Raw genomic sequence first — 24,629 nt, forward strand, 5'->3', positions numbered from 1 at the left:
TGCGGAGCAGCGGGGATGGCGGGGGAGGGGGGGGCGGATTTGGAGGGGGGGGGGGCGGATTTGGGGAGGGGTGCTTAGTCGCTCAGTCCTGTCCAATTGTATGTAACCTGCCAGGCTCCTCTGTCCATGGGATTCTCCAGGCAAGAATACTGGAGTGGGTTGCCATTTGCTGAATATGAACTTTCCTTTGAATCCCTTTATCACTTTATTAACACTTTAATTTCAAGATGACCAGATTTTGCCTTGTATAATAATCTGTGTATTCTAAGATTCTCAGATTTCCCCACTAGAAATGTACCTAATTATACAGAAAAATGAACAGATAGCCCTAAAGCTATCTGTCACAATAGGTTCCCTGGAAAATTAAAATTTAATATCAAATTTTCAGTGTATTAGACTGTTTTAATATAAAAATGACGTTTTTTAACTAACACTCTAGGAAGATGAGTCTCTTTTAATATTGAGGATTTGGGTACACCTGGCATACTGTGAAAACCCTCTATGGCAAAGACTGCCTTACTACATATATATTCCTTGTAAAACTAAAACAGTACCATCTTCAAACACTCAATATGTTCGCGAGTATTTACGCAATGTTTACCATGTACCTAGACCTGTGCTGTTTCAAGGAGCTCAGTCTCCATGGGATGGCCATCCATATTCTGCTAGACCATTCAGTCTCTCCATTCCACACCCTAAATAACACACTGGAAGAGTGAGGAGAACCACTTTAAAGTCCACTCTGACCTCCATATTATTTTCTGGAGATTGACAATTTTCTGCTAACACTACGCGAAGCTTAATCCTCTTCACCTGGAAATAAAAGATTTCCATCCTTTCGCTCTCCAATTCGAAGCTCAGGAAAGTCCCCTGGGGGCGACGAGGTAGGGCGGCAGAAAGTCTGACCCCCAGGAAAGGAGCAAAAATGCCAAAGCTACCAGCACCACCCCTTAATCTCTCCCACGTGCATCCAATTGGTCCTTGTGAGTCACTCTCTTCCCATATTGGCGTTCCAGCTTGCCCGTCGCCTCCATAGAACCCACATTTAGCCAGCAACTATCGGTAGATCGTTACGTCATTGCCCTATCCACCCCGCTCCCATTGGCTCCCATAGGAAGGGGCGGTCGCAACGTCACAGGCAAGGGCCGCCATTTTGACTGAGCAATCCCAGTGACAGGAGCTGAAGAAGCAGCGCTGGTTGTCCCGTTTCCCCTCCCCCTTCCCTTCTCCGGTTGACCTCCCGGGTCCCCCACACTCCACAGTCCCGGTCCCACCATGTCCCAGAAACAAGAAGAGGAGAACCCTACGGAAGAGACCGGCGAGGAGAAGCAGGTGAAATGGAGGGGGTGCGGTGGGCGAGTTGGGGGCGATTGTGATGGGGCGGGAGGCGGTCTCCCACCAGTGCGGATTGGTCGCCATGGTCTCGGGCTCTGCAGGGGTTGGCCACGTCTTGCGTCATGCAGGGTGAGTTTCAACATGGCCTGCTGCTTTGGCTCTGGTTAGTTGGCTGGATTGTCAATCATTGTAGTACCCTTCCTGATTGGTCAGTAGACCTACTGCTAGCCGTATTGAAGCTGTGCTGTAATTGGCCGAACCTGAGTGCGGGGCGGGTGTTTGGAAAGAGTGGGTGAATGAAAGGGGGTTGGTGGTCTCGGGATGAGATGTATGTTATTGGTTAGTGGGGGTAAAATGAACCAACAGCTAGGCTGGGTACTGCATTCTATATCCTCAGAAAGATACTGGTCAAGATACAGACGTTTAAAAAGGGATCAGCACCGGGGGAAGGGAGAAGAGTAATTATTATCATGGTTAATTTAAGACGGCAACTTTCTCAGAGAGACCTTTTGATCGCTGGAGATGGTCTGTTGCCCACCTTCAAAGAGGACCTTACAAAATTGAAGAGGGCTAGAGTTTCAAACAGAATAATGGAGGTTAAACCTAGGAAAGACCCCTAGAGAGTCGTGAAAAGAAAGACGCCACCATATTTCCCCCCTACTTCTAAGGTAGTGGGGACTTATTTCACCCGAGATTCTGTGATGAAAACATGCCAACTTCTTTAGGTGTTTTGTATTTGATTTATAACATTTAGTACTGGACTCGGGTTCATGAAATACCCCTGGGTTATATCTCAGCCAGGTTTTCAAGGCAAAGGAATGCAATTCCACTAAAAAGAACCACAAATTGGCTTCATGTCCTTTCTTTAAAAGTCATTAAAGAAAAGGGTGGCAGGGCCCACAAAAAGGGAAGCAGGGAGTAACAACAACAGTAAGAGACCCTGCAAGTTAATTGAGCTCTTGGCATGTTTCCCAAACCTCCATCACTAGGGAAGGTGTTGATTTTTTGACAGAGCTGGTGGGTAATACTAGTGAACCCACTGTATCTTAATTTTCCTGAGATTAATCTCTGTTTACTTGTCACCTTCCTACTACAATGTTTATGGAAACAATGCTGTCCCTTATTGCTGTCCAGTGCTGACCATTGCTAAGGTGGAGCTTTCTGGAGAAGGCCACAGGGCTAGCCTCCATAGAGAGTCAAAAGCCTAGCTTAGGAGGGAACATCACAGCAGTTATCCCTTTCGATTTCCCATTTGACCTGTACTGTGTTTTACAGACAGCTAGAGATCTCCCTACTGATCTTGCATCACCAGAATCCCTGCTAGCTCTTTTCTGTCTTTCCTAACTTCTGTTCTAAGTGAGCTACTGCTTGCTCTTTGATTAAAGTATTGTTCTTCGGTATTACCTTTAACCCAGTACTCACAGGTCACTGGGGTGGTTCCCTGGGTGTAGTGTGACAAACAGCTTATCCTTTTTTCTCACAATACAGTCATCTTGGGCTTTAGGGATTTGAACAAAGGTCTGGCTTTATTTCAGAGTGTGAATAGCGTGTTTACAAATGGGTAGATCTCCAGGAAAAGGTAATAGTGTAAAAGTTAGCAGATATTAGAAGCAGTTGCTTCTCAGTGTTTAATTTTACTGGCCCCATTTGTTTCCTCCAGGACACCCAAGAGAAAGAAGGTATTCTCCCTGAGAGAGCTGAGGAGGCAAAGCTAAAAGCCAAATATCCAAGCCTAGGACAAAAGCCTGGAGGCTCCGACTTCCTCATGAAGAGACTCCAGAAAGGGGTATGGAGCACAATCTCTTACCCTCTTACTTTGGAACCAAAGGGGCCTTAGGGATGAGATCTGTGGAACTTCTGCTGAGCACTGATATGAATGTTTTTTTGTTGGGCAGTAGTAAAGAAAAATTAGAAACTTATTAAAAAAAAACAAAAAACAAAAAAACCCCAAGGCAAATACTGTAAGTTCCTAAGGGTATCAGTTATTTTCGGATTTCCCTCAGGATACTAAAGCTTAATGGAGGGGCATTTAGGACTGGCCTTGGGAGAGTGAGGGAAGGATGTCAGAGTCTGGAATGCTGACAGCCTCCAGATATTTGCCTGTTTGGATGGTGGGAGTTTTAGGACTGCAGATGTAGGATTAGAGCTAAATTTTGAGGTGCGTCATTTCAGAAGAAAGGCCCAGAAATCTGTCCTACAAGTGGTCCTTCTCCCAAGGGAGAGTCTTACCTTCATAGCCTTCTAGCTCCTCTTTGGGTTCCTCAGTCCTCAAAGGTACCTAAAGCTGACTGAGGGGTTGTCAGTCATTAACCTGGAGTGTATTTCTCTATGCGGATGAAATGGAGAGGGAAACAGATCCCTGTGGAGAATCCCAGTTACTGAGTCTTAGTCACAGATGATGGTGTGACGCTGATTTGCACTTTACCTTGCTGTAAGCAAGACAGGCGTAGGCAGGCTGTCACAGCCATGGAACATGTGTGGGAGTGGTTGGAGTCAGAGGAAAATACATTATCCTCAGAAACAAGCCCAGTTTCTATTCATAGTCTGAGAGAATAATTTCTCATTTTGAGGTTGTTAGCTTGAGGTTGATCTCCTACTGATAGCCCTAGGTTGACCCTTTATATATCTTATTCATTTCTGTTTCCCCAGCACCAAGCCCACTGGAGGCTAATAGGTCCTTTATAAACCTTTGGGATTAAAGTCAGCAATATGGTTGACGCATCATGGACTCATGGGGCTACAAAAGGCTATAGGAGCTATCTCTTAACTCCAAAAATATACACCCTAGCTGGGAAACTGCTTACAAATGTGAAAAAGTCAGAAGACACTGGGGAGAAAGCATAATTAAATATAGTTAATACTAAGCTGTGTATACATGAGGCTAATCAAAAAAGACTTGAAAGATCTGAGTGTGGATGCAGGTTTATAGGGTTTATAGTGGACCTGAGTCTCCTTGCTTTTGAGGAAGACCAGAGCTCCTCACTCACCTAAACCTCCCTCTTGTCTCTTAGCAAAAGTACTTTGACTCAGGAGACTACAACATGGCCAAAGCCAAGATGAAGAATAAGCAGCTGCCCAGTGCAGGACCAGACAAGAACCTGGTGACCGGTGACCACATCCCCACCCCCCAGGATCTGCCCCAGAGAAAGTCCTCGCTCGTCACCAGCAAGCTTGCGGGGTAACCTGGGCCCCCTCTGCCCCCCTTCTCACTCACTGGACTTTTCTATATCTTAGGCAGGGACATAGGCACCTAGCTGTCTCTTCTCAGCTTGCTCGCCAGAAATGACTATGCTGCTTCTGGGGGCTGCTGAGACTGTAACATGGGCTAAAGAGAGGCTCTGAGTTCACTGCTTTGGATAAACTGAGATTTCCACACCCTCATGTGGCCCAAGTAGGGGCTCAGAAATAGGAGCCTAGGATTGGATAATGCTGCAGACTTTCTTTTTCATTTGTATGAGAAACTGGGGAGATGTCATTTCTCCTTTTGGAAGAGAATGTGTCCCAAAATAGGGGAGGCTAAGCCTTGGGAATAATATGACAGGTTTAACATCCCGAGGCTAACCTGATACGATTGGGAAAGATAGATTGAATGAGATTTGTTTTCTGTGCTTTAAGTGTTTTGTCCTTTGGGCTGCTATTGCTTTCTTGTTTTCATTATGGCAGGTTTAGCAAATCCTCAAAAAGAAAAACTGATGTGCTTGCCTAAAACTATAATGCCCACCTAACCTTCTTTATTCAGTGTCTTTTACAATTTGCCCTGGAGGATATTATTCATGTAAAATGGGCACCTTCTCTCTCTCTTCCAGCATGTTGCTTTTTGAAAGTATCATGGAATAGTGGAAAGAACACAGGGTTAGCAGTCAGGATATCTGGGTTCTGTTTCCATTCAATTCTAGACAGAACTGACTGGTAGCTTTGGTCGAGTCGCTTCACCTCTCTGGATTTCTACTTCCTCATCTGTAATATAGATCCAAATGTAAATCAGATTGATTCTGATTCTAACATCCTGAAGAACTCTGTGCTATTCATTGTAAAACCAAAAGTGAGGAAGGACCATAGATGAGACTACAGAGGAGAACTCACTGAAGACCACATGAGGAGAGAAGTTGAGATTTAGGGATTATAAAATCAGGCAAGAGGACCTCATTAGTGTCATGGTCTTGAGGGTCAAGAAAAAAAAAATCCTAAGAAGCTAGCCATGAAGGCTCTTGCCTCTGCTCTCACTTCTTTCCTACAGTCTGGGCCTTGGCTGCTAAAAGGCTGCTCTGGGAGCCAGGCTGTGGGCCTGAAGAAACACGCTCAGTCATGCTCGTGTGGAGTCCCACATTTCAGATGTTCTCAGCTGCCAGGTGTATTGTTAAGGAGACAGGAAGAAAAGGGCAGAACGGTCACTCCGGGGCTTAGTGCTGCTGTGGGGCTGGAGCAGCAGGTTCTCAGGAGATGATTCACCTTGGAGAAAGCTGGGGAAGGTGGGTAGGGAGAAATAGAAGGAGCACTGAGAAATTGCTGCCTTCTTGGAGCTCAGCTCCTGTGCTCTGAGAGGTAGCAACGCTGATCATGAACCAGGTGGAGGAAAGAGGGGCTGCGGGTGGCCAGCATCGTCTGTCTGATTATTACTAGCTTGGCCTGAACCACACTGAATGCAGTCTGCTAGTTAGGACAGAGAGGGCCAAGTGAGAGCTAGCAATTCAAGAGAGGAAGAGTCTGTCTTTAGTCCTCTCTTGACCTCTCAGCCCACCAGTTCTGATATGCCACACATCTGGCCCAGTGAGAACTGATGAACTTGCTGATGCACACGTGGGGCGTTGGGGTGTGTCTACATGTCTTTCCTGACCAGCCATTCACTTTTCAGGCCGTCATTCAGATTGGATAGGAAAAAGTTGGTGAGGAAGGAAGGAGAGAGCAGGATGCCGTGATTCCCTGGCCCCTAGGGCAACTCCTTGACTGTCACTTGTAATTGTATATAATTTTTGTGTTTCTTGCTTCATTTCCTCATGCTGTCTTCCTTAGTCTAAAGTCCATGTGGGAAGGGGAAAATGCCGAATATCCTTGTATAGTTTCCTCAACCGTCCCAGACATGTTGTACATAGATATGTCATGTTATTATATATATAAATATATATATAATTTTGTACGTTTTCTTCATCTCCAATCTTTTCGAATTTTGTACTCTTTTCTGTCTGAGCTGCTCTCTCTATCAGTCAGTGTGAATCCTCAAGACTGAAGTCACAGTGAGTCTCAGTTTTAGGAAGGAATAGAAGAAATAGGGAAATTAGAAAGACTATTGGTCTCTCTTTACACCCAGTCATCTTCAAAGCTAAGGCAACAAAGAAACAAGCTACTTTTTGTAGATGCCACCTGCTTCCACAGCATGAAGTGCATAGCTTCCGTGGCAAAAAAGGGTCATTTTGAAATTCAGTTTGCTTTGATTAAACCTAGAATATTAAGTCCATTCAAAACAACACGTGTGTTGTCTGGCCCTGGCCTCCATGCAGCTGCCTCCTCATCACTCTGTGCCCACCAACCCCAGTCCGTCCATCTCCACTGTGGCAAGTGGCTCTGGCCATGCCCCTGAAACTGAGCCTGCTCTGAAAACCTCATTATTTTTATCTTGTCTAAAGAATTTTTTTCTTTGTTTTCTTGGATATCTCCAAAAACACAGAGAACAGTTTTGTAACTAGGCGAAGACCGAAATTTTCCTCTTCTTTAAAAAAAAAAAAAAAAAAGACAACCCTCTGGATAGGATTAAGAGATGTGCCGTGTATCCCCAATGATTGATAAGTGTGGAAGAATGATGGGGTAGAGACTGGGGTGGAACTTAGGGTTTTTTCCCTTACTACTTGACAGTGTTTTCTTTCTCTTCTTCTGTGTTCGTCCGCAGTGGCCAAGTCGAATGATGCTGCCCGGGGCTCCGCCAGATCCTGAGACGCTGCCCCCTGGGTCCTGTGCTGGCTCCTGCCCCTCCCTGCTTTTGCAGCCAGGGGTCAGGAGGTGGCTCGGGTGCGGGCTGGAGAGGCAGAAGCCCCTGCCCGTCGGTGTCCCAGCGCATGGAGCCCCTTGGGCCGAGCACCAAGACCTTGACTCTTTTTTGTTTTTTCTTTTTTTTCCAAGTAATTGTTGGGAGACATCACAGTGAAATCCTGGGGGTCGGGTGGGGTGGGGGGTTGAGAGGGTGGAGTGGGAGATGTGAGGGGTTATGAATTAGGACTTAGAGTTGATAACAAAAACATTCCTAACTATCCTCCTTCTTGACCTTGTGGCTGGTGTGGGGTTGGGGGGGGTGGGGGGGTGAAGTGGACTAAAGGCGAGGGGTTCTAATTGAGCTGTGTAGAAGAGTGCCTTGCTAGCTTGGATATGACTGGGGACCTGATGTCAGATAAAAGAAACTGTCTAAATATGAAAGATGCGGATGACTCCTCTGGTTCTGCAGAAAAAGCTAAGAACTGAATGTTAATTGTTTGGGTGGGGAAAAAAGTGCTGTCTTTGAAGTAGATTTGCTGTGGGAAGAAGGGCAGTGAGTGTGGGAGAAAGGGGATGAGTGTGGGAGCACCACAGAGCCCAGGGGACTTTTTCAGTATTTGAAATAAAAAACAAACAAGAAGATCCACGGAAAAAAACAACAACAACAAACCAACCCAGAAATTCTCTGCAGCAGTTGGTGTGTTTTATTGGGGTTTGGCAAAGGGAAGAAAATAAGACTGAAGACACCAGTCAGGAGAAGCTGGTGTGGGGTTCTGAGCCTCTAAGGAACAGGGGCCCTTCAGATGGGATGTGTCTGGGTTCTCCGTTTCCATCATTTAGGGAGAGGGTGCAGGGACGTTGGCATATAGACCAGGACTTCTATAGCTAACGCAAAGATGAATCTTCCTCAGGTTCTGACTCACAAAATGAGGGGTGTGCGGTGTTTGATCTGAAGGGTTTATTGACACCTGAAGATTACTCCAGGCTAAGCATGAAAGGAAGCCACTCTGTTTTCCCTTTCAGTCTTCTTTTCTTCTCAAGTTCCTGTGTCTCTGGAGAATTTTAACCACTAGTGATCAGCCTTTCTGCTAGTGGCCAGCAGGAGGCAGAGTCACTTCTTTCCTCATGATGTGCTAACCATCGCTGGAATCCTGCCACTGAAAAGGGTTTAAAACTACCTGTGAGTGTAATCTACAAAAGTGTTGCCAAAGGAGAAACAGACTCACACTTTTCTTCTGTCACACTCACACCAATCTACCATGTGTGAAGATGGAAACTTGCCCATTTGCCCAAGGAGATTTTATGATTAGGAGATTTTACCATAGTTATCTTCTCAAATGAGCATGCATCAAGGAAGACAGAATCCCGGAGACAATAGATGTTCTAGAGAAATTTCTATCACATTGAGAGGGTGGAGTACTTCTAAACTAGAGAAGGAATGTTCTCAGCATGTGATTCATTCTCTCTTAATCAGAAACTTTCCAAATAAGTTTTCAGCTTCTCAGGAAGCTGACTTGCTCTCTCCTAATTTAGTCAGAGGACTGCGATTCCTCCTAACCATCAGCCTTTCTGAACAGCATGCTAGACACTGAGCTCGGTGGTTTGGAGATACATTAAAAAAAGGCATGCCCCACCTTTAATGGGGTTTCTTATCTAACTGGAGGAAAATACATGAAAAAGTTCATATACTTCAGTCATATAAACTTACATCTTAAAGCTAGGAGATGGATGTATGTATGTAAAGCTAGGAGTGTTTATTATGATGGGGTTTCTGAGTCTTATTCCCCTAACACCAGTCCCATGGCTTCTTTTTGAGCACATTGTCCCTCTTTTATGTTTGCCAAGTGGCAACAACAGCTGGGCAATGAGATCAACAAGGCTCCAAATGCAGAAGCGTCAAGTTCCATTTAATATAAAGAGAGGGGACGTTGACATAGAAATAAGTTATTTATGGCAGTGCTAGTTTACTGAAGACCTTGAGTTAACATCTCTTAACTTTTAGGCTTTTACATGCTTTTTCCATTACTCTTGGCTTTCCTGGTTCTTAGGTTTAAGCTGTCACCTTAGGAACCCTGGGGTGCCCAGAAATAGTCATTGCTGTTTCTGTTCCAGTTTAAAACCTGCCTTTCCTTTTCCTTTACTCATATGACAGGGCTAGGCAGTCAGGAAGCCCGATTCTGCAGTGCTTCCAAAAGCTGTTCTTGCCCATTATTTTAGCTTAGTGTTTTATCTTTATTCCAAAGAGTGGATTCAAGGGTTCTGCCACTCCTCCAGCATGGTTGAGTGATAATTGTGTTGACAAGTCTCTCAGTTGAGCCGTCTGTTATGCAGGGTGGCAGGGATGAAGTCACAATTATTATTGTCCAACCACATTTATTTTAAGCTGATGTGGCCTGAGCATGGAAAACACAGGCAAAAGGAAAATAGCTGGGAGGATTGCCATTGAAGATACCTACTGTTGGTCTGCCAGCCACACCCACACTAGCAGCCCTTATGTGTACAGTGCCCTCTACTGGACCTTGAGGGAGGTTAACAAGCAAAGGAAAGATCTCTTCCCTTGGAAGCTGAAGTACGACAGTGGCATGCAAATAAAAGCAAATTAATGTAATAAGATCCCACAAAGCATATGGGATCTTAATTTCCTGACCAAGGATCAAGCCCATGCCCCCTGTGGTGGAAGCGCACAGTCTTAACCACGGGGCCACCGGAAGGTGTCCAGATTACTGTAGTTCTAAGCAGTATTCCTGTGAACTAAGAGGAGGGTCAGGAGATGAGTTGTTGGCTGAATTTCCTTAGAGATGGGTGGCTTACTTAAAAAGATAAGGCCCCCCATGCTTGGGCAGTGATTTTTTAATTCACAAGTAATTGTTGAAGTCTGACTTTGGGGAAATACTAGCAGTTTTTGACTCTCTGCAGTTGGAAATACTAGCAGTTATTGGGCAGGTAACAGTGTAAGAGATGGTGTCTGCCCTGGAAGAACTTGAAGCCTCACATATAATGCAAGATAGTGGTAAAGGAATTCTGAGAAGGGAAAATTCAAAGGGCTGGAATCATTAGGTAAATATTAGTAGAAGAAATGGAAATTGAACTGGGCTTTAAAAGATGGGTAGTATTAAAGAATCTAGTTCAATTATTAGTTGATAAGTGCCTATAATATGTCCCTGGAGTAGGAAATGGAAACCCACTCCAGGATTCTTGCCTGGGAAATCCTATGGACAGAGGACCCTGACAGGCCACAGTCCACGGGGTTGCAAAAGAGTCAGACACCACTTAGAGACTAAACAGACAACTTGCAAGGAGATGCCACTCTGGTGGGGAAACTACCCATGAGGAAATCATGCCGCAGTGTTAAACTTGCAGCAGTAGAAGTTTAGCTACATAGAGGAATAGGGACAAGTTTTTAATAGTAGCATCTAGCCCATTTCTAAGTCCTTAATTTACATCATCTCATTTAATCCTCATAACAGTTCTACGAAGTAGATAGTATTGCCATTATACAAGTGAGAAAACTAAATCAGTAACTTGGCCAAATCACACAGCTTCTGAGAGTGGAGGAAGAATTCCAGTGCCTGCAATGGGATGGCAAAAAGAGTGATCAGGAAACGATTCTACTACCTGGCCTGGTTCAGTCCCTGGTTAGGAAATTAAGATCTCACAAGCCACACGGCACACCCCAAAAGAAAGTAATCAGGAAAGGTTTCATGGAGCAAATTCCGAAGGAGAAACGAGATTTTTCTAGAAAGGTGTGAAAGGGCATTTTGGTAGCAGGACCAACACTAAGAGAAGGGTGAGGCAATGTGGAATCTGCTGATTTTACAATACAGTATCAAGTGAGTCCTGGGGAGGGACTGGAGCCCAGGCCAGAAAGGCAGACAGAACGATATGATTTGCAGGCAGGCATGGGAACCACGGAGGTGACTGCAAAGAAGAAATCTAGTTGGTTCTGTGTTTTAAATAGGTCACTGCCAAATCGTGTGGAGATGAAATTTAGTTGTTTAGGCGCTCAGTCGTGTCCAACTCTTTGTGACCCTATGGACTGCAGCATGCCAGGCTTCCCTGTCCTTCACCATCTCCCGGAGCTTGCTCAAACTCACATCCATTGAGTCAGCGATGCCATCCAACCATCTCGTCCTCTGTCATCCCCTTCTCCTCCTGCCCTTAATCTTTCCCACCATCAGGATCTTTTCCAATGAGCCAGCTCTTCGCATCAGGTGGCCAAAATGTTAGAGCTTCAGCTTCAGCACCAGTCTTTCCAATGAGATTTAGAAGTGATAAATTTAGTGATGGACTGGTTCTAGCATCAAGTTTCCTGGTTTTAAGTCCTGATTTTGATACATTTGAATGACTTGAGACAAGTTTTTTAACTCTCTTTGCTTCCGTTTACTTATTTTATAAAATAGGAATGCTGTAGTACCCACTGTACAGGATTTGCCGTGATGATTAAACAAGATAGAGCATGTAAAGCCCTTCCTTCAGGGATTGCAGCAGTGCCTAAGATATGGTTCCTGCCCAGGGAGCTTACAGGCTATTGAGGGATATACTTGAAGATAGGCAGACTGACAATAATTAGAATACAAGGATTCGGAGCTAAGATAGGGAAGAGCATAAAATGGTCTGGAAGTACAGAGTCTGGGCACCTAATTTGAGTAAATGGGAGGACAGCCAGGAAAATCCTTACACAGAGAGTAGCTTCTGAGCTGAAATATGATGGAGTAGTAGGACTTAGGGAAAGGGGTTAGATTGGGAAAGGGGGCCTTCCAGGTGGAAGGAACAGTCTGAAAAGATGCAGAGGTATTACATTCTGGAAACTTAAAATAACTGAGTAACTGTAGCATAGTATGCAAGGAATGAGGCTGGACCTGGGTGGAAGTAACCAAGGGTTAGGTCACAAAGGGCCCGTTAGGCTTCATCCTGGAGTCAGTGTGAAGCTGCTGAATAAAGATTTTGAGCAAGGAAATGACATGATCAGATTGGCCCCTTAAAATAATCTTTCTGATTGTAGTGTCAGGAGGAGACGAGATGGTAAAATGGGTGTATTAAACATACTACTAATGGGATGGAAAAGGAAAAGGCTACTGTGAAAAGGAAGATGATGGATTCTATTTGAGACATAAGTTAACAAACACCTAAGTGGAGAATTCTGTACTTGTAAACTTAACCATGGGTTAGTTGAGGTACAGTAACAGCCTGTATGTAGCTAGAGTACTATAGGTTAGACATGATGAGGAGATAAGGTAATGATTGTGGGGATGAAGACTGAGCAGACTCAAGAGATACATGAGAAGTACAATCAACAGAAATTGATGTGAGGAGTGGGACTCGGAAAGAGACAGGACACTATTAAAAAATTCTGGGGTTTCTGGCCTGAGTTACTGGGTAAACTATGATGCCGTAATCCAGAGAGAACACAGCTGGAAGAGCAAGTTTGGCATGGAAGACAATGAGTTCGTTTTGCAGAAGAGTTGATGTGAGGTGCCTGTAGGACATCCAAGAGTAGGTTACTAGATTTATGTTACGTTACTGGATTTATGCATCTAGAGGTTTGAGAAAATTTCAGAACAGGAGATACAAATTCTGTAGAGCTCAGGATACACTAGTAAAGCCATGGACATGTAAGTACAGAGAGCAGAAAGCTTGACAAACTGACCCGATGAAGGCTGACACCTGAAGGAAACAAAACAGGCTCACCAGAATGGAGTCAGGATGATGTGGAGCCCAAGAACAGAGTTAGTGGAGAAACTAAGGCAGTCAGTAGTGTAAAGCACTGTTACAAGTTTAAATCTCACTGTGTAATAAAGTGCTAGTCGCTCAGTTGCATCCAACTCTTTGCAACCAAATAGTCTGTAGCCTGCCAGCCTCCTCTGTCTATGGGGTTCTCTTGGCAAGAATACTAGAGTGGGTTGCCATTCCCTTCTCCAGGGGATCTTCCCGACCCAGGGATTGAACCCGCATCTCGTGCATTTCAGGCAGATTCTTTACCATCTGAGCCACCAGGGTGCCCCCAAATTTCAGGAAAGCAGCATGCCAAAATTGTGAATAACTGTCAGGATTATGGTTTAAGGACTGTATGTATGTTCCTACTTTCTGTACTTTTCAAGATTTTGACAATGAGCATATATTTGATGATTAGAGGTACTTTTAATTCTAAAAACAAGAATAAAATCACAGTTGTTTGGGTTGTTTTTTTTTTGATGGACGAAAGGGTGTCAGTTTGATTTACCAGTTAGTAATTTTTGGGGACCAGTTTCAGTGTATTGGTAGAGGTAGAATCTTGCTTGTAAACCTGAGTGGTGTGTGAAGGTTTTGTTGTCTGTTGTTGTTTTAGGATGAGAATGACAGGCATGTATATTTACCAAGTAAAAGTAGAGGCATCATAGAGAAGGATGATAACCAAAAAGCAGGGCTCCAAAAAGGGTGGGGTGTGGAAACAACTCAGGTGGATGTGGTTAATTAAACAATAGTTCAGCAAACATTTACTGAGGACATATGTGCCAGCCTCTGTACAAGGTGAGGTACTGAGGTTAATCTAGTTAGCAAGCCAGCTGAGTAAGAAATTGGTCTAAAGCAGAAGGACAGATGGAGAAGGCAATGGCACCCCGCTCCAGTACTCTTGCCTGGAAAATCCCATGGATGGAGGAGCCTGGTGGGCTGCAGTCCATAGGGTCGTTGAGAGTCGGACATGACTGAGCGGCTTCACTTTCACTTTCCACTTTCATGCATTGGAGAAGGAAATGGCAACCCACTCCAGTGTTCCTGCCTGGAGAATCCCAGGGACGGGGGAGCCTGGTGGGCTTCCGTCTATGGGGTCGCACAGAGTCGGACACGACTGAAGCGACTTAGTGGCGGCGGCGGCAAGAGGACAGATGCCTCATCCTGCTTGAGACTCAGGGTGAAGATACAGAACTTTGTTTGCAAAGTAGAAATAGAGACACAGAGGTAGAAAATAAATGTATGGATCCAACAGCGCAAAGGGGTAGTGAGAAGAATTGGGAGACCAGGATTGACACATATACACCACTATGTATAAAATAACTAATGAGAACCTACTGTATAGCACAGGGAACTCCACTCAGTGCTCTGTGGTGACCTAAATGGGAAAGAAATCCAGAAAAGAGGGAAGATAGATAGACAGATAGATGTATAGGTGATTCTGAGCACACATAGCTGATTCACTTTGCTGTACAGCAGAAACTAACACAACATTGTAAAGCAGCAAAATATAATTATAAAAAAAGATGAAGATATAACAATGGGTAAACTCACAGCTGTTTGTGAATAGGGGTCGGTAATTTATAGGAGTCCTTGTCTGACGGCTTTCTTGTTCTTTGTGGAATAGGATGTGAAGTTACTACTTGAGAGTTAGGAAGGTGGGAGTTAGGGGACTTAAGAAGAGTGGCCATAGTGTTGAAGAGAGGATGAAAGGGAGGAGGATGAAAGAGAGATGACAAATAGTACTGTTATTAAGTAAAAGAAGTAGGAAACAGTGGTGAGGATCTAACAGAAACCGTGAACGTATAATCCTTGGAATGCGTAACCCACTGGAATGGCGGTGGTGGTTCACTCACAGTCGTGTCTGACTCTTTGCAACCCCATGTACTACAGCACACCAGGTTTCCCTGCCCTCCACCATCTCCCAAAGTTTGCTCAAGTTCATGTGCATTGAGTCAGTGATGGTATCTTACCATCTCATCCTCTGTGGCCCTCTTTTGCCTTCAATCTTTCCCAGCATCAGGGTCTTTTCCAATGAGTTGGTTCTTCACATCAGGTAGCCCAAGTAGTGGAGCTTCACCTTTAGCATCAGTCCTTCCAATGTATATTCAGAGTTGATTTCCTTTAGGATTTGGTTTGATCTTCTTGCAGTCCAAGGGACTCTTGAGTCTTCTCCAGCACCACAGTTCGAAAGCATCAGTTCTTCAGCACAGCCTTTTTTATGGTCCAGCTCTCAGTGACACCGTTGGAATGGTATCAGTTCGTTTATTTCTGCTGTTTACTCTAGCAACGCCTAGCTGCCTGGGTACAAGAGCAGAGAAGACTTATTATTGTGTAGATCCTGGATCATGATTTGTAGACAGATGAAGAGGATTGACAGAGGAACACGGGGGTAGAAGGTGTTGGTGAAAGAAGGAATACTTGATTCAGACTGGGTAAGAAGGTTGGCTAAGGAAAGTATGATAAACTCAGGTCAAGAGAAGCCTTAATAAGGTCAAAGAGCAGATGATTTAGAAGTGATAAAGCTGGAAGCTCAGGACATGGTGTCAGAATGATGTTGGCGTTTCAAATTTCAGAGTTGGAACTCTTCCATGTCATGACAAGGGCAATAGGAACAGGCGTTTCAAGTGGAGTAAAGGTAAAGATCGTTGGGGTGTTAAAGAACTAAGGGAGTTTCCCTATCAAGCTGCCAGGGTAGGTGGCTCTTGTGTTTGAGCTTTTGTTCTATCTTATTAAGCCTAACTGTATTTTTTTATATAAAAGGAAAATTGAAGTGTCTTAACTTAGAAAACAATAATAGCAACAATAAAAGAATTATGGGCTTAGAGTGTTGGGTCAGTAAATCAAGGTGTTTAAATGAATCTAGAATTATGCAAGACTGGGGAGGAGAAGATGAAGCCAACTTCCAGTCCTGGTATAGGAGTGACCAAGAATAGCAGAGAATATGAAGGAGAATTTAGCTTGATGGAATGAACTCCAAAGTAGGAGGGGTTACATACGAATGTCTTGGAAAAATAAGGGCCTGAGGATGGCACTAGGGAACTAGGAGTGTCTCAGTTCCCCCATTTTCTGATATAGGAGGGAAAAACCCTGTAGGTCTGCAAATAAAGCCATGTTTAAGGGTAGCTTCAGTGTAATTTAAATGAGTGGGTTGAGGGTAATTCTCTGAAGAGGAGTTACTGTGTATCAGAGGTATCAGAGAAATGAGGGGGCCAAGGTTGAAAGTAGCAGAGTTCTGCATTTGGGGCAGAGTCCAAAGATTATAGATATGGCAACCACTTGTGCAATGAATTAGCCTTAAGGCTCCCAACTTGGATCAAAAGTTGTTTGGTACCAGTCTTTACTGAAGGCCTCACGGGGCTGTGGAGTTCAGCGTCCTCAGGCCTGCCTCTCAAGGCTCTGAGGGGAAGATTAAGCATTCCGTCTCCGAAAAGACATTCTGGGGAAAAGGGAATGGAATAGTAGTTTGAACAGTGATCACAAAGAGGAACAAGTAAGCTAGATTAAAGGAACAGCTGGAGGAGGGTCCTTCATTCACACCTTTATCGAGTATTGGCCTCCTACCAGGACTCTGTCATGCTCATTGCTGCATCCCCAGTATCAAGTGTTTGGCACATATGTGTTCAATAAATATTTGTTGAAGGAATAAATTGTTCACTAACTTATGTTCAGATTAGTCTGTGAGTATTTGGAAAAAAGTAAAGAGTTTGACCTCGTTCAACAGTCTCTGAATGGCAGCAGTAGTGGATAAGCCAGGAAATGAAACTTCAGAGAGAACCATGTTGGAAGATTACTCCACACACAAAGCTGGGTCTCTCTCTTGGAAAACTTAGATGAGCCCCATGACTAAGAGCAGGTAAAGGTCAAGTGCTCAGAATGTCAACCAAGGATTGCTTTTTCTGTGAAACATTAACTTCTGACAGGAAGAGCACTCAGCACTGACAGCCACATTGTGGTAAAGTGGCCCCTTCAGGTAAGAGAAGAGTTTTGGTATAAACGGAAGTTTTAGTGACAGAAGCACTTAGTGTTTTTATAATAGATGGACTTTTTTTGAACCTTCTTCTGATATATTTATCATGGGTAGATACTAGAGAGTAATACAAAACATGAACTCTTAGTTACTAAATCTTTATTATTATATTTAGATTGAAAAGACTGAACACAGTACAAAAACTTTCCTCAAATTACTCACGTTAACTGCTAGAGCAGCAAGGACTGTTCTTGATCGAGTACCAGCTACTTCCCTACCTTACAGTCCCAACCCCAATTAGTAACATCAAACTGATACTTGCACTACAATATTTATATTTTTAACTGCATATAAAACTCTCATGGTAGAAATTCAAACATAAGTAGACCTATGAGGGAAATTTGGGGCGGGTAGCAACCCACTCCAGTGTTCTTGCCTGGAGAATCCCAGGGACCGGGGAGCCTGGTGGACTGCCATCTTTGGGGTCGCGCAGAGTTGGACACGACTGAAGCGACTTAGTAGCAGCAGCAGCAGAGAGAACTTAATCTACCTTCATACGCAGTCTGAATCAGGTGGATTCCTTGAACTGTCTTTCACAGCACTTTTAATCACCCCACGTAGATACCACCTACTCAAAATATACAAGGGCTTCCCAGGTGGCGCTCGTGGTAAAGAACCTGCCTGCCAACGCAGGAGACATAAGAGACTTGGGTCAGGAAGATCCTCTGGAGGAGGAAATGGCAGCCCATTCCAGTACTCTCGCCTGGAAAATCCCATGGACAGAGGAGCCTGGTGGGCTACAGTCCACAGCATAGGGTCACAAAGAGTCAGACACAACTGAATCGACTTAGCATGTATGCATGCAAATACACAAAGGGAAGTCCTGGCATCATTCAGTGATCATGAGTCCTGGTTTGACATTAAAGTCCATGTCTGAAGCATCTGTTATGATAAGGAAGGTCTGAATCACCCTCAGACTTCCCTCTATTACATTTCTGAGTCATTTCCTTTTCTACTGACCCAAACTGAGTACATGCAGGAACTATCCAAAAGTAGAGTTTTGGAACTACAAGGACTTTTGAAATCATTGAGTTCAGTGAAACTGTGACCAGGAGATCGTGCCTTTTGCCCAGTTGCACAGGCTCTGTCAGACAGCTCAAGGCCCTCTTCTCTAGAAGCTGATCTCACGCAGATTTGGGACTCCAGCTGAGATTTTTTGTTGTTGTTTTTAGAAGTAAACAAACAATACTCAAGTTGGAAGTCTGAGAGGAATTCAGGGCTGAGGGAAACAAGCTGGTGTCGCATGGTGCTCCCTTCAAGTAATCTGACCAGTCACTGGTGCTCCTCCCACAGGGGACCAAGGAGAGGACTTACGTAGGACCAGCATGTTATTACTTTCCACCTTGGGACTATTAACATTTTGGACCAGGTACTTTGTTATGGGAACTGTGCTGTGTATTTTAGGGTATTAACAGCCTCCTCATCCTCTACCCACTAGATGCTCAGTGAGGACAATCAAAAAAGTCCCCAGACATTGCCATGTGTCCCCTGGGATCCCCTGGTTGGGAGCCACTGTGCTGACTAAAGGAAGAGGTTCTTGTAACTCCTGCCTGGGGCTGTTTAATCCTCCCAGCAGGGCCTGTTATTCCTTCACCCTTGTGCCTGGATTCTCTCTCACCTTTCCCCTGGGGCCTCTAGGCCTTCATCAGATGGGATCCTCAGATGGGCCCTGAAAGTGGCACCTGTGGTGAAAATGGGAAGCAAAAGTTTCTACCCTTCCTCTTGCACCAAGGGGGTCCCCCTGGCTGGATAGGAATTTACATAATTGGTTAAAATAAGACAAAAGGTATGCAAGGCTTAACTCGCAGTTCTGTAACTGCGGTGAATCAAGGAGAGAGCAGAACTTTAAGCCCCTTTGCTATCTTGACAGTGGGCTGGGAAGGGGAGATATGGACATTCCAAAGGAATCTGCCCTTTCTGCACTATTTCCCCTTGACTCAGCTGTCCTACTTCCCCTCCCCAGCCCACACTCATCCTCACCAATGCCCATATTTAGCACTGCAAGCCTGCGTTGTCATAGACAGAAACCAGATGGTTGCTATGAAGATTTGTTTACATACACACACACACACACACACACACACACACACACACACACTCTCTCACACACACCCTAGGGCATGGCCCAGACTGCGCAATGGCGATGAGTGGCAGTTCTCCCTGGGATGTGTGTTTTTCTTTCTCTTAATTTGCTGTTACCCCATCACCTCTTCTGTTCTCCCCACGTTTTCATGCTGCTGCTTCCTGCTCCCAGGTAACACTTCCTACTGACCAGTACTGTTCTTGAACCTCTCTTTTGCCTCAAGAAATCACAGGTTAAGAACAGAATTACTTAACCTCCACCCCTTAATCTGTAATATGAGGAAGATTATAAACCTTAGATGGCTTTTGCTAGAATTAAATTAGATATATATAAAGAAACTTGGGACTGACAACGTACATTCTCAATGAATGGAATTTGTTCCTATGCTAAAATAAAGCCTGCTCTGGAGCACCTGGGAACCAGCCACAGGTGCCTTTGGAAATCTTGGCTCATGCTTTCTGTTTGATGGAAGAAGAAAGCTATTGAGGGAATGTCCTTTGTCCTGTAGAATGATGGAAGAGCAGAATTGTGTGTGTGGGGAAGATTGCCTTGTTTTTTGCCTTTGTCGTACGCAGTTGGAAAGCTGTTCGGGGAAGGAAAATCTGCATATATGATCTCTTCCTCTCTGCAGTCTGAAATGAAGGTTACAGGAAAGAAATGACACAAGACGTAAAACCATTGCCTGGCTGAAATGGAAGCACATAAGGGAGGCGGAGTGTTCCCCGGGCCTTGAGCTCTACCTGGAATTTTCTGGAACTTCCCTGGTGGTCCAGTGGCTAAGACTCTGTGCTCCCAATGCAGGGGGCCCAGGTTCCAACCCCTGGTCAGGGAAGTAGATCCCACTTGCCCCAACTAAGACTCAGCACAGCCAAATAAATAAATAATTCTTTTTAAACTGGAATTTTCTAATACCAGATAGAGAGCAGGTACTTCCACCCGTGAAAATAGGTAAGATTTCTCTTCTTCAGCTTGAATTTAGTGTGGAACTATGTTCCTACAGGAAGTCTGAGTTCTTCCCAACACACTGAGGAAAATAGAAGAAAACATTATTATGTACCTTGCATTTTCACCTCTGTCCTATGTCACAGAATAGACACTGCTGTCCTATTTTTACAGATTAAAAAAAAAAAACAAAAACATTTGACTGAAAAAAGAAAGATGAATTCTAAACTGAGAATTGTGGTTACATCTGGAAGGGAATTAGAAGAATGGAATTGGAGGTGATTATCAAAGGAAATTTAGTCTCATCTGTAATGTTTTGCTTTTGTTTACAAAGTATTTATGTGTTAACTATGGGATTAAAATTAAATTTTGAATAGTAAGACTATTTTAAATAGTAAGACTATTTGACAAACTTTTAATGAAGCTCAGTAAAGGTAATTTATCTAAGGTCATTTGATAGTTACAGACTCCAGGGTCCATGGCTGCCTACCACCCCCATCCCAACCCAGAGCACATGTCCTGTGCACACCCTCATAGAGAGCTAGGTGTGGAGCCAACAGGAAGTCCTGAGCTTTCCCTCTCAAGGGCAGTGGGGTCATTGTAGTGGACCCTAGACCTTAGCTTGCTTTTTTTTATTTTTATATATCACTAAAGGGTAGTATAATCAAACCATGTCAGACCAAGTTGATGACAACCCTATGACTTGGTCTGTGGAGTATGACTAAATCACACAGACCCAAAGGGAATAGGGAAGGATGTAAAGCAGGATTGATAAAGGAGATTATGTTTTGCACTTAAGATTTTAATTCGATGTTTCAGCTGGGGTACCAAGATATAATAGATACGAAATTCCAAAGGGTGACACCAGACAGACATGCAGAGGTTTAAAGGAAATTACCAAGGACCAGCTCTGCAATTCTTGAACCCTCTTATCCATTTTAAGAGTATAAAAAGTGGAGATAGGGTTTACAAGGGAGATTTCTTTGGAGAGAGCTAGAACCCTGTTGTGAGTCATATCCAATCTGGGGGAGAAGGTGTAGGCAGTACTCCCCTCTTTTCACTGAAGCATCTGATGTTTGTTCCTGGGTAAGAGGTAATCATTAGACTGTGTATGATTCATAGGACAGGAATTTCAAGGCAAAAGTTGGCTAACAAGGGAGTCTGAGGTAACAGAGCTACATCTTGGAAGTAACTGCACCCCCTTCTGACAAAGGGTCAAATATACATGAATCCTGGGAACCAAGAATGGAGCCAGTTTCAATCCTGCTCAAGAGAACTCCCGGAAACATAGTGGGGCTCTTAACAAAAGGTTCTGTGTAGAATGGACCTGTGGAAAACAAAAGGATGAGGGAGTGGCGGCCATAGAAATATGTTGTGTCAGGTCACTTAACTTCAGGGAAGCTGATACTGCCCTTGGATACCTGCCTGCCCAGCAGGAAATCCTCTGATGGATCCACACAAATGCCCACGAGACAGTGGGCTTCCAATGTCAGGATGAGAGCTGAAGCCACCAAGAACTTTCCTCCCACTTCCTTCTGCTTCCTTCCGGGAGGTGTCAGTGTCGGCATCTAGGAAGTAGAGGAGAAGCCAACTACTGCCGTTCCACAAAGCCAGCTTGCCAGCTGCACTGGTCCTAACTGTGGCGGGGGTGGGGGCGGGGGTGTGGATACACTCTCACCTATAATGAAGACTGATGTGTTTGTTCAAATATTTCTAAATCATGAGTATGTTCTGCTACTACAGAATTGAACTTTAATTTTTATTACATCCCTTCAGTTGGTACTTGTTAAACATTCCAGCTATCATATTTGTAGTTATTCTATGAGACATATAATTGGCCCTCATGGAATGAGATTATTCCTTCCAGTTTGTAGTCTGAAGTGCTTTTGAAGGGCTAAGATCATCTCCACAGTAAAGCTACTCAAAAGAAGGGAGTTTTAGGGACTTGGGGTTTGGTAAATCTGGCTGAGACCAAGGGAATTTAAAATAGGCTCAAAGTCATTTGGGACCTTGAGGATCAACTAGTTCTAATTCCTCCTGAATTAATCTTTTCTGCAGCACCCTGCCAAGTGATTATTTAGTTTTTTTCTTGACTAACTCCAGTGTCTTAGAATATACTACTATCTTCACCCTCTTAAAACTCAAGTATGTGAGGACAACTTCTCTATAGATCTCATTTCACTAGTGTAAACATTCTCACTTCCTTCAGTTATTGCTCCTTGACCCGGAATGGACTTCTGGCATCTCCCTGACTACTTTCTGGATGAGTTCCAATGGTATCAGTATGTGTCTCTAAGTTTGGTCCAGATGTGACCTGACTGAGGCAAGAAGAAATAAACCATCACCTCCTGGCTGTAGACTTGGACTGTGAGAGAGCCTTGGTCCTCTCAGGTTTCCTTCAGTTTGCGCCCTATCACATCGTTGACTCATTAAAACTAAAACCTAGAGGTGTAATGTTGGGGATGAAATAGAGTTGTTTTATTTTTGTTTTATAAATAACATATGAATACATTTATAAAACTGGTAAATAATAGAGATTACATGCTTCATTCAGAAAAACTGCAAAGGCAGTCTTCCTTGATCATTTCTCAAATTCTGGTCCTTTAGTTATACATCCTTCCAGATTTTTTTCTGTCTATTTACAGGTATATATACATTTAGAAATATGTAGTTGTATAGGATTTTTCAAACACACAGTACCAAATGGTTTGTGTTATTCTACATCTTTTTTCACTATAATTCAGACACTTTTTCATATATGTACATACAAAGCTATCTCACTCTTTGTAGCTGCTATAGTAAGGTCCCATAATATGAATGTATAACAATTTAACCATTCTGTTGTTGGGACATCAGTTCAGTTCAGTTCAGTCGCTCAGTCGTGTCCAACTCTTTGCGACCCCATGAATCGCAGCACGCCAGGCCTCCCTGTCCATCACCATCTCCCGGAGTTCACTCAAACTCACATCCATTGAGTCAGTGATGCCATCCAGCCATCTCATCCTCTGTTGTCCCCTTCTCCTCCTGCCCCCAATCCCTCCCAGCATCAGAGACTTTTCCAATGAGTCAACTCTTCACATGAGGTGGCCAAAGTACTGGAGTTTCAGCTTTAGCATTATTCCTTCCAAAGAAGGAAGGAATCCCAGGGCTGATCTCCTTCAGAATGGACTGGTTGGATCTCCTTGCAGTCCAAGGGACTCTCAAGAGTCTTCTCCAACACAGTTCAAAAGCATCAATTCTTCAGCACTCAGCTTTCTTCACAGTCCAACTCTCACATCCATACATGTCCACTGGAAAAAGCATAGCCTTGATTAAACAGACCTTTGTTGGCAAAGTAATGTCTCTGCTTCTCAATATGCTATCTAGGTTGGTCATAACTTTTCTTCCAAGGAGTAAGCATCTTTTAATTTCATGGCTGCAGTCACCATCTGCAGTGATTTTGGAGCCCAAAAAGATAAAGTCTGACACTATTTCCACTGTTTCCCCATCTATTTCCCATGAAGTGATGGGACCAGATGCCATGATCTTCGTTTTCTGAATGTTGAGCTTTAAGTCAACTTTTTCACTCTCCTCTTTCACTTTCATCAAGAGGCTTTCGAGTTCCTCTTCACTTTCTGCCATAAGGGTGGTGTCATCTGCATATCTGAGGTTATTGATATTTTTCCTGGCAATCTTGATTCCAGCTTGTGCTTCTTCCAGCCCAGCGTTTCTCATGATGTACTCTGCATATAATAAGTTAAATAAGCAGGGTGACAATATATAGCCTTGACACACTCCTTTTCCTATTTGTTGTTGGGACACAGATTGTTTCTATTTTTTGTTATTACAGAGTTTCACAGAAAATTGAACAATAGCAGACTCCATTGTCAGACTTCACAGAGGAGAAGTCTGAGTTCTATATCTCAGGGCAAAATGAGAAAAATTGAAATGTAAACCAAGTTTACTACCCCTTTCAAGTTTACTCCTCCTCATTGTTGTTTTTCTCAAGAGCATCTCAGCTAGTCTTGGCCCTTTGGTCTTCCAAGTAAGTTTCGGAATCAATTTATCCATTTCCTTATTTGGAACTGAGCCAGTTGGTGGCTCAGATGGTAAAGCGTCTGCCTATAGTGCGGGAGACCTGGGTTCGATCCCTGAGTCAGGAAGATCCTCTGGAGAAGGAAATGGCAACCCACTCCACTACTCTTGCCTAGAAAATCCCATGGACGGAGGAGCCTGGTAGGCTACAGTCCAGGGGGTTGCAAAGAGTCGGACACGACTGAGCGACTTCACTTCACTTATTTGGAACTACATTCAACCTATGCATCAGTCTGAAGGAGAACTGACATTTTTACAATTATGAGTCTTCCTATATGTGAACATGATTTGTGACTCTATTTGGTTTTGTTTAATGTATTTCAATAGAATTTTACAATTTTCTCCCTATAGTTTTACAGAGTGAAAGAGACTACTAGTTATGCTTCCTTTCTTCTATAGCAACAGAATTCCCAGTTTTTAGCTGGGTACACAGACACTCAGAATAAAGACTGTATTCTTAGAATAAAGATTCTCTTGCAGGTAGGAGACCATGTA

The 24,629-nt window shown here is 43.8% G+C and overlaps 1 protein-coding gene across 5 annotated transcripts; it reads left to right on the forward strand.

Moving 5' to 3' along the window:
* Window positions 1-1,102: 1,102 nt before the first annotated feature.
* Window positions 1,103-22,422, forward strand: ENSA (endosulfine alpha). Of its 5 annotated transcripts, none has more exons than XM_055584405.1 (4): window positions 1,103-1,332; window positions 2,996-3,121; window positions 4,347-4,513; window positions 19,694-20,200. In XM_055584405.1, the coding sequence occupies exons 1-4, from the start codon at window positions 1,276-1,278 to the stop codon at window positions 19,752-19,754; spliced, it is 411 nt and encodes a 136-aa protein (XP_055440380.1). In that variant the 5' UTR covers window positions 1,103-1,275; the 3' UTR covers window positions 19,755-20,200. The 5 variants fall into 5 exon arrangements, with proteins under 5 accessions (XP_055440380.1, XP_055440381.1, XP_055440379.1 ...); XM_055584406.1 differs by lacking the exon at window positions 19,694-20,200 and adding an exon at window positions 22,270-22,422 and having other exon boundaries at window positions 1,104-1,332; XM_055584404.1 differs by lacking the exon at window positions 19,694-20,200 and adding an exon at window positions 6,188-7,025 and having other exon boundaries at window positions 1,104-1,332.
* Window positions 22,423-24,629: the final 2,207 nt, after the last annotated feature.

This window comes from Bubalus kerabau, chromosome 6 (genome assembly GCF_029407905.1).
Source record: "Bubalus kerabau isolate K-KA32 ecotype Philippines breed swamp buffalo chromosome 6, PCC_UOA_SB_1v2, whole genome shotgun sequence".
NCBI classification, from domain to species: Eukaryota; Metazoa; Chordata; class Mammalia; order Artiodactyla; family Bovidae; genus Bubalus; species Bubalus kerabau.